Below are 10,950 nucleotides of genomic sequence, written 5' to 3'. Positions count from 1 at the left end.
TATGTGTGTGTGTATGTATGAATAACGAAAGAAATGACAAATTCGAACCACACCAGCCTCTACCACTGTCTGCAAAAGACTTTCCTGTGCTGTCAAAAAAATTTGAGTTAAAAAAATATTTTATGAAAGAAATTTTGAATGAAAATTCACGCAATCATCAAACTGAATTAATGGTGAGGAAAATTTTCAAATCACAAAATGGTATTAATTCTTGGTATTATAGTAAGCCCCGAAACAAAAAATGATTAAAACAGTAGCTGTGAACGCAACGTTACTCGATCAACTGCAGTCTTGAGGTGGTTGTTGCTTTCTAAATTTCCAAGTTTTAACAGATTAGCAGCCGAAGCGCAAACAATCCCAAAATCAAAAACTGCACAACTTGCTATTTTGATTGGAATCAGGGATTATCATCGTCAACAAAATTATCGGCCGCCATTCGTGACGTTTGGTTTGGCTCAATTCCTGGCATTTGAATTGGCTCCACAATTCCAGTGCTCCTTCTCTCTTCCGATTTGAGTTCATTGTCCCGATTATTGAAACTCGTCTTGGCATGTTCGTACATGCCGAGCCAGTTTTTCATCGTATTTCAGTCGGAAGAGTTCTACAGCAAAAATATTCAAAGTTTAGTCATATTAAAACATGGCTGGTGGATCGAGAGTGTGATATAACACGTGTGACAAGCCTTATCACTCAAACGAAAAAATTTTGCTCCTAAAAGAGTGAACATTGACACCAAGCTCTGATTCAGAATAGATCTAAAGAATGGATGAACAGTAGGCAAAATACAAATGAGTGACACCATATGGCCGTCACAAGAACTTTCGCAACGAAAAAACTAGAAGATCAATAAAGTCTCGCTATCGCAGCTTTAAAAAACTATTGACATAGTAGAGCAAATCACCTATCTACAATACAGCATTATAGTTTCAAGTCCTGCAAACAGTTCACCTTTCAGTTGATTTTTCCGAACTGGGCTGAAATCTGGTCTTGCAACAGCTCCGGCTCTCTTCATTTTTGGTGACAACATGTATGTCATCTGCTCTTCTTTGGTTACATCTTGTTGGCTGCTTGGCGCATGATTGAAGCAGCAGACTTGCTTGATATATTCGCTAAGTCGTATCCTTGCTCCGGACATTTTAGTAGAATTAATGAGGGTTCAGATCCCTGTTCTATTTCTTTGGGTTGCGGAAGCGACAACCCAAAACTCGCAATTTGTTGATTCTAGAGAAAAAATGACCGAGTTCAGCAAAGCAACAGAAAGAGAAGACCCCTATAGCTTCAAAAGGAAGGAAGAAGCCAAAATTAAAATTGTTCATTTGCACCTAGCAGCTGGAAAGCAGAAATCAAACAAAATAACTTTTCCGAAAAAGAATGTCTCAATTTCTGTTCTCAATAAAGTCTGAAGAGTGCTCAAAAAAGTCCTAAGCATAAGAAAAACTAAAAGACAAACCATGATTTTAAGTTGATTAGTATGGCTCTGCATCTCATTATAGTTCCGATTTGCCAAGGAGCTGATGGCCCCTTTCAAATCCTTGACAGTGTTGTTCAGTTTGGCCACTGTGTCGCGCAACTCCGACTGCACAGTGACACTATGCTTGACTGCCTTTAGCAGGAATTGGTAAAGTTCGTTGCCTTCTAACCCTTCGGTAGCAGCATTATTAGTCTTCTTGACCTTCTTGTGACATCCTGGAGTTGAGGTTTTCAAATAACTGTAACAGGGCTGACTGCTTGTCTAAACATAACACGTTTTGAGAAAAAGATGTTAGAGCGCAAACAGTGGCTACTTTCTAACCTCTCGTGGAACGTTCTGGTTTAAAAGCTGCATCCTCGTCAATTTCTAGCGAATTGTTGTCTAAAATGCGATCCAAGTCTTCGCTCGGTATTTCAGGCATAGAACTAGAGGCAGCCAGGGGATCAAGTTCGGGCCTGGCGATTGTTGTATCATTCAGGCCATAGACTGAGCCTTGGTATGTCAGCTTCTTGTTAACATCAAGTTTGGGTGCACTGTAATTGGGCAGCACTCTTGTATCAGGAACCGTGAGATCCGGATCAGTATTGAGTTGAAATGATAACTCTGAACTGCCCAGAGATTCGTTTCTTGTCGACGCAAGGTATCTCTGTTCATCGTCCAGACAGAACTTCTTGTGTCCAACAGAACTAATTAGCGCAGTCCAGATAAACGTTCCTGTTTTGGGGTTTATTGACTTGTCTTTCACGTCTACATATTCTCCAGCCTTTACTGCAGCTCGCTGTTGGTTATTCAGCCCAATGGCTCCACTGAAGGTAGCATTTACAACCAGAGTCGACTTGTTTTTGAACTTCAGAAACCACCATCTGTTTTTCAAAAAGACGAGGTTTCTTTCGTCGATTTTACGAGCCTCATCTTTATCCTTCTGGCTTAATCCTCTTGTGTCCCTGAGATATGGTCCCTGACTCTCAAAGACCAACAAATCAAGTCTGATAATGCCTACTGAAGAACTTGAAGAACCCTAATAAAACGCGCACGCAGCATTGTATGTCAGTTTGATAAACCTATTCTTCTTGTAAAACTAAGAAAAAAGTATCCTCCTCAAGACACTGGGAAGTAAAAACAAAAAGCTTTCAGGTGCGTCCTATCGAGAAAAACAAAACGTTCAAGACTTTATAAATTTTCAAGCCATCATGAAAGAGTTTTCGATTTAAAAAAATTCGAAAAAGACCAAGAAAACCCTTAAGCTTGAAAAGATCGACTTTTGAACAGAAAAGTGTGACTTGTGAATAACAACCATCAGTCCCTCTGCATAAAAGAGCCATTGACCCTTCTATTTAACCGCAAGCGAATACTCCCTTTGAATGTCTTTTGAATGATTTATAACAATATCTAATATATAAATAAATAAATATATATATATATATATATATATATATATATAAATATATATATTATATATATATATATATATATATATATATTATGACTCCTATTTTTAATCTCAGACGCAATAACGTACAGAGGCACGGGAATAAGTTTTGCTCTTTCTCGCAACGCTATCATATGCCTCAGAGGGTGCCGCGGTTCCAAACGGCCGAATGACATTGATAGTTCTTGCAGTGCTTTTTTCACTACCAACTCGTATCTTGTGCCTTAGTAGGCAAAATCTTTTATGACCCTCAGGCGCACGAGCTATCTTTCACAGAGTAACGTGCTATATAACAACATTCAATTTGTAACTGGGGGTCATATAAACATTGGGGGGGGGGGAAACAGAATAGATCATTCACTTATATAACACAACCTATAATTAGAGTTATAGTGCCTTGATTTTGTTTGGCGCTGCTATGAGCATGTATTTTTGCGATAAGTTTACATACGATGCTGTATCTTTCAAAGTGGGGGCTCACAGCTCCATCCATTGGATGGATCACGCCCCTGATTGATTAAGAATCAGTGATTCGCGAAATACAGGTCCACCCATGTTACCATGTGCTCGCTCATAAATTTTATCATGAAATTAGAATGCAACGGTTTGAGACCTATTAGTTTAGTTAGCACACATAATGAGCTCACTCATATCAAATTTCGAGCCAAAAACATTCACTCAAGAAAAAGTTATTAACGAACGAGCATTTGGCATGACCCATTTTTTCGGGGTACAGAGTTTGAAATCATGCATATTTACCAACATACTGAACCAATCGGAACCAGACATGGCGCATTAGAACCGCCTTAAAATGAGCGTTGTAACCATATATATGACTTTTAATTTGAGTCAGTGGTTCGCGAAAAACCGGCCTGCGAGTAGAGGGCAAGTTGATCCAAGTCGACCCATGTTACCTTGCGCTCGTTCTTTTTTTTTCGTGAAATTGAAACGCAACGGTTTGAGACCTATTAATTTAGTTAGCACACATAATGAGCTCACTCATATCAAATTTTGAGCCAAAAACATTCACTCAACAAAAAGTTATTAACGAACGAGCACTCGGCATGACCAATTTTTTCGGGGTACAGAGTCTGAAATCATGAATATTTACCAAAATACTAAACCAATCGGAACCAGACATGACGCATTAGAACCGCCTTGAATTGAGCTTTATAACCATATATTTGACTCGCGAAAGACCGGCCTGCGAGTAGAAGGCAAGTTGACCCAAGTGAAATTAGTACGCAACTAGTTGAGAGCTATTAAATTAGTTAGCACACATGAGTTGGGTGTGGGGGTGTGATGTTTGGGGTGTTGATGTGGGGGGGTTGATGTGGTGGGGTTGACGTGGGAGACCCATATCCAGACAAAGCACCTCGCGCTCGATCATTAATATCTCCGCGAAATTGATATCAATCAAGCTCACACATATATTGTTTGTTAGGGCAGATATTAGGCTTACTCATATCAAAAAATCATCCAGATCGAATCACTCAATAAAAAGTTATTAACGATGGGCCATCGGGCATACTTCAGATTTTCGGGTGTCACAACGCCAGATCTTTAATAACTCCATCAATTTTGGGTCAAATTAAACGGGACATGGCTCATTGAGACCGTTATTATCTAAGCTTCAAAACTATATACGGCACATTAAATTTGGATCACTGGTTTATGAGAAATTAGGTGGTGAGCACCGCCTTAATCGACCTACATACACACAAGGTACCTCGAGCTCGATCATTAATAACTCTACCAAATTGATACCAATCAAGCTCGCACATATATTGTTTGTTAGGGCAGATATTAGGCTTACTCATGTCAAAAAAACATCCAGATCGAATCACTCAATAAAAAGTTATTAACGATGGGCCATCGGGCATACCTCAGATTTTCGGGTGTCACAACGCCAGATCTTTAATAACTCCATCAATTTTTGGTCAAATTAAACGGGACATGGCTCATTGAGACCGTTATTAGCTAAGCTTCAAAACTATATATGGCACATTAAATTTGGATCACTGGTTGATGAGAAATTAGGTACTGAGCACCGTGTAATTTGACCGAAATAATACCTCCGAAATGCCCATATGCCACCCAATATGCCACCAAAATATACAAAGGTATGCCCATGCCCATGCCCATGGCATGCCTGGTATGCTAGGATACACTGATACATTGCTAAACAAACAGAGGGCAGGATTGGCTCTTGTGCCAATCTGTACACCGGCACTGGAACTGTCGTATGCCCATTTTCGTCCTCATTTTGACCCATATTACGTGACAGATTCCCACTATTATCAACCAGGTTTCCACAACTTTGGAAACCTAAATAAGACTTGGATTTAGACTTGCCTAGTACTGATATAGACTTGGAGTTCGGTCCGGGATGACTATTAAGATCAATAAATATCAATCTGGTCTCAGTGGCACAAAAAATCAACTGCTCTCAAAGTGTCAAAAAGAATCTTTAATTGTCCTAATGTTTTATGGTAGTCTTATAATTAATTTTATGACCGCCCTTGTGTTTGCCGAGATTCCATAAAATCTCATCAGACTGATTGTGATTATCGAGAATCATCTTTTATGACTTTGTGTGCTTCTCGAGAGCTTTTTATGATGTTCATGGATGCTGAAAATTTTGAGCAGTTATGCTTCATGTCATAATAAACAATAATCCGGCCAACGAACATCAAGCTGAAGTTGTTCAAGTGTATGTTAATCAGACTGGGTCCGTGTACAAATTGTCACCAGTCAAGACATCTTTTTACCCCTTCTTCTGCTAACTTGGGAAGCTCTTCGAAATTTGTGCTACACATTGTTTATGCTACACAAAAAGTCCGAAAAGTTTATGCACACAACTCTTTGCACACCACGCAATCATAGAAAAAAAACATTTTTGACTATGTTATAAGCAAAATTGTATATTCAATATAAATCAACCACGCTATTTGCATTAGTCGACCAATATTTTCTAATCCCAACGAATAAGGGCAATAACGGATTTTTTAAGTCAACTAGCAATATTTTCAGACGAAAACATTTTTAATCTAGAGTCCCGGAGGTTGGTGGCAAAGTAAATCAGTGCTGAATCAGTATAGAGACATTCTGTCTTTTTAGGATGGCCAGTATGCTGTTCATGTCCCAATTTACACGAGCCAGACTTGATTTTTGAGTAAAAGTTACTGTATGAAAAAAAAATATGCTCAGCTTAACGCCCGCCAGCAGGTTTTACTTTATATGCGATTGGAACTTCCACGTGAGAATTTGTAACATTTATTTTGGATAACAATTCGTAACCACTGAGGTAAATGGACTTTGTGGTAACTGCCTACAATAAAGCTTATATATAAACAGTGTGTATACTTCTATAGTAATTACATGTTATAAGCTACAAAAGTATGACATTACTAGTAGTTTTCAGACTGTACAGGATAAGGTTAGCCTGGGCTGACTCCATGACCTCAATATAATCATAATGAAAAATAACTGCACATAAAGAAACTTAAAATATTCTGGAGATGCAATGTTCCGGAACTGAATTAAGTTTTTACGCTTGAATTGCGCTGTTTCATCGTTGAAATTATCCGACACTCGAGTCCGGGGTGTTTTTATAAGTTGTTCCACGGTCTTTCAATAGCTAACATGGTTGATCAATAGTTCTTTTAAAATACTTTATTGAAAAACAAGGTCAACTAAACCTTCATCGATGAACACGAGGCCAACCCCGTCGTTTTTCGCTAATCACTTAGTAAAAATTATCCCAAAACTCCATGCGCTGAGCAAAAAAAATTGGCAATCCAAGTTCTGAAAAAGAAATCTATTTAAATTGATCACAACAAACGACATCGGGGGCATTAAAAAATACTGGCTTTAGCTGTTAAATAGAAGTATAATTTATATTTAAATTTTCAACATAAATAGTGTAATTTAAACTTGCAAATTAAAATCATTTGCAACATAGAAATAGCAAATTTGTTAGTTTATGCCACTAAGAAAAAAAGTTGAGTTTTACCTTACATTGATTTCACGCAGCAATTTTTTGATCGATAATGAGTAAAGAATAAAAACCTAGTTGGAGGAGCTAATAAGGGTTTATTCAAAATAATTTTTGAATATCTGTGAAGGGTTGCACTTTAAAAATCTTTTAATTATATACGTTTTTCGCAATAAATAAAGTTTCAATCTTCATATTTTTTTGAAAATTGTTTTGATAAGCTGTCAAAACCTTGAGCAGTAAGTTGACCGGAAATTTTGATAAAAGGCAAGCATTGGCGTTGCCTAAATTTAAAAAAAAACACATTTTTGTTTTTAGTACTGAAGTTTTTCTACAGAAAACTTTGGTCCCTCAACAGTTGGAATTAGGGACGTTTATCGAATATTCGAGTTTAGAAGGTTTTCGGGGAATTACAAGAAGGTAAGGAAAAATGAACAATTTTGAGATCTGTCGTTTTCTTTTTTATCCACTACTCTATCACCGCAAAAAATCCACTCCTCAACCTTTGAAATAATGAAAATTATGTTGATGTCGAAAATAAACAATCATGATGTCACAATGAGTATAGCTAAATGTCGTTTTGAGGCCTTTGAATTTTAGGTGACTATTGTGCCATATACAGCAAATATTACTGCCTGAATGCGTATGAGACAAAAACGGTACGCGATCCTCTTGAGACTCATTACTTTGGACGTGGATACACATATCAACCAATTATGCCGCCTGATGGACAAGGTAGGATCACTAATTTGCGAATCAATTTTTTTCAGATGCTCAAGCCAATTTTTGCATGCAAAGCTTTCTTGATAACTTTTTGGTTGGGTAAAAACGGGCGTAGATATAAAGATATAAAGATTAGTTCAATTAACAAAAATGTCGTTTTTTGGTTAATTGGTCAACATTTTTAACAACTAACATTTCAGTCAGGCAGACCATTTGAGGGCTCCTTTTACAACCTTAAAGAATAAAGAGTTAGGGCTAATTACTTTTGCGCGCGATGTAGACTTACCTACTTCTCTCTGACTAGTCGTCAAAGTGTAAGATATACACATAGTGCAACTATCTTTTGCCACTGAAGTCAACCGTGCAAGCACTATGTAAAAGAGAATAGGGCGTTCTCAGTCTCTGATTAGTTGGAGGTGCACATTCAGTCTTTCTTCTGCTTCACTAGTTTGCAGTACAAAAAATTTCGTTCTTTTCTTAGAAAAAGGGGTAACGGATAGAAACACGCGCATATTTTTAAGAAATCGCTTTTTCGCGGGTCGATTGCGCCTTGAAAAATCTTGTATGGTCCTAACGTCTTCTTTTTCAGAAGATGAAGACGGGATGAGCGATTTAGCCCTAGAGTATGACCAAAGTGAACTTGTGAATGATGGAGATGGAACTCTCATACAGCGCATTAGCACTCTCAAGTCTTTCATATACAGCCAGTGCTATGATGCAACATGGTACATCACGTAATCATATATTTTAAGCAAGTAACATGCATGGTATACATCATGTTACATTATATATTTTACTAAGAAGCGTGTGTCCAATTTTTACCTGCATAAAAAGAGAATTACCATTTTTCCTTATATATATGAATTTTGATCGATTTTCTCTATGAACGGTTTTCTCTATTGAAATGTTTTGAAAGTAAAACTTAAATTATTTTCAGTTAGTTTAGGCCAATGCACCGTGAGCACAACAACTTTGTGGGACTTGGTGGATGTTGCCAGTACCAGTGTGATAACTATTTGGTCCATGGATACGAGAGGCTGTTTCTCACTCCCCAGGAATACATTGACAAACTCACTGACTATAGGCAAGTGAAAAACTGCTATGAACAAAAGCTCAGCTAGCCGTTCACTTCTTTTTTGACACAATTATCTCGCAAGCAGTAATGGAGCTTGGATTTCTAAGCTCAGGGATGCAGTTTTTGCATCTTTGCATGATAATCAAAGAATCAGATTCGTAAAAACAATGTAAAAAAAGTAAATAAATAAGAAAGCAGTTGTGCTTCGCACATGAAGTGTTCCAACTTACTAAATACTCGTTATCAGCTATCCAAACGGCTATTATTGAGGCGTTGACCTTTTCAAAACTCGCGAGGAGTTATCATGAGGTTTGCGCTGACGAATCGATAAAAGATTATGTTGATTGTTCGTTTTTCAATGATCGATCAAGCTTCAACGATGCTCGTTGTAGGCGTGTGTGTGTTTGTGGTGCGTGCGTGCGTGCGTGCGTGCGTGCTTGCGTGCGTGCGTGCGTGTGTATGGGAGAGAGAGAGAGAGAGAGAGAGAGAGAGAGGAGAGAGCGGAAGCGAGAAAAAAGAAATTTTGTTTTTTATGTTTTGCGTTTTTAAACCAGGTTCTAAATTTTGAGTCTCACTTTTTGTCAGATGCGGATTTTTGCTTAATTCAATAAATGATTGCTCGCCAGATTGATTATTACCTTTTTTATTCATCCACACCAACACCTTGGAAGTTAAAGTTTTGAGATGGTTTTTGTCCTTTGCCGTATTAGGCAATTTAGTTCTGTCGCAACTGCTTTTCCAGTTAATTCTATTACTGAAGGTTTCAAGGTTGCAATTCGTATTTCACTACAATCGTTTGATTTAAATGCAAACAAACTAACTTGGCGACAAATTTGGTAAGATATTTGAAAAAATTCTATTAGATCATTGCTTATTTGGCTCACGTTTCAGTTTTCTGCCTTTTTTGAACGTTTACATAGTCCAGAACATTTTCGCGCATGCTAACTGGATTTCGTAATATAAGATAAGATTTATTTTTGTCATTGATGTCAGGCAATGGACACATATCAGGCAATGGACACAATATAGGCTCTTAAGAGCCTTACAAATAATGCCCAGGTGCAAAAACCAGCACCCAAAAACTGCTTTTACTAAAGGATAATTTTGTGTGATGAAAACTGGTGTTGTTTATTGCAAATAATTTTTGACTTGTAGTAATGCAAAATTACTGATGTTAGTAGGTAGAAGATCATTTTGTTAAAGATATTTCAGTACTTTGGGCAGTCTTAGCTTAGGTGAGTTGTCCATTTTCTCATTTTTACTGAGCTGTAAAAGAAACATATTCCATTCCTCATCGAGTACCTAGTTATTTCTTTATCGTTAATCATTATGTTCAAAATTTCGGTTTTTTTGAGATTACTGCATGCTTTCATAGCAAGAGAAAGAAGATTTTTAATATACAGTTCACCCACAGTTAAAAACTTATTATTTTGAAATAGTTCTTTTGTTTCACTGCCAGAGTTCTCGAAAAACGTTAACCTAATTATTTTTGCAAAATTGGTATAGGAATTGGGATATTATAACTGCTGCAACCATATACTAATATGCCGTATTCAATAGCTGACGGAACATAATTTAATAGACGAAAGCAGAACTTTCTTTGGACAGCAGTAACTCATTCTGGTTTTAAATCCAGCAAAACCTCTAATCCTGACCTTTATATTGCTTACATTGTTTTAAAAATCACATTTTTATCTAAATTGATACCTAAATACTTTGAGTTTGGTTTTCTTGCAAAACCACCTATTTTGTTTGAAGTCTTGTTAAGAAATTTTGAGTGAAGTTCTAGAATGTTTAATAAGAGCTTGTTACGCGACAGCTAATTTTCTAATTGTATAATTGATGATTCAAAAATGCTGATTGAGAGATCTTTACCCTTAAATAGTAGCGCCGCTTCATCAGCAAGCATTACTGTTTTGGCTCCTGGGCAATTCAAGTGAAGATCATTTGTGTAAATGATAAATAACAGCGGTTCCAAAACCGAACATTGAGGAGCACCACATTTAATTTCGCGATTTTAGTCTTCTTATATTTTTGCCTATTCTGTAAGCTATTGATTTATTATAAAGCAATGCACTGTAAGTTCAGCATATAAATCTTTTTGGATTAACAACTTTTGATAGTTTCTCAAGATATATTGGTTTTCAATTTTTTTTATTTTTTTTGGTAATTTTTGTACTCGTTCGAAGAGAAAAAATGGATCTTTTGGGCGGACATTCAGACCTAGTTTGAGCCAGGTTCTGGACAAAGTGGGT

At 37.1% G+C, this 10,950-nt stretch overlaps 1 protein-coding gene across 3 annotated transcripts in view; it reads left to right on the top strand.

Annotated features, from left to right (window-relative positions):
• The window catches only part of LOC142340857 (uncharacterized), a 73,865-nt gene that overhangs the window by 38,709 nt on the left and 24,206 nt on the right, over positions 1-10,950 (top strand). For 2 of the 3 annotated variants that reach the window (XM_075391598.1, XM_075391600.1), the window contains exons 2-4: positions 7,498-7,632; positions 8,210-8,345; positions 8,567-8,704. In XM_075391598.1, the coding sequence (XP_075247713.1) occupies positions 7,498-7,632; positions 8,210-8,345; positions 8,567-8,704 (409 nt within the window). The remainder of the gene's footprint in view (positions 1-7,497; positions 7,633-8,209; positions 8,346-8,566; positions 8,705-10,950) is intronic. The other variant, XM_075391599.1, reaches the window with a different exon arrangement.

The sequence above is a fragment of the Convolutriloba macropyga genome, chromosome 6, assembly GCF_964194025.1.
Source record: "Convolutriloba macropyga chromosome 6, txConMacr16.3, whole genome shotgun sequence".
NCBI lineage: Eukaryota > Metazoa > Xenacoelomorpha > Acoela > Convolutidae > Convolutriloba > Convolutriloba macropyga.
Note: the sequence above shows the minus strand (reverse complement) of the source record. Positions and strands in the feature narration are given on the sequence as shown.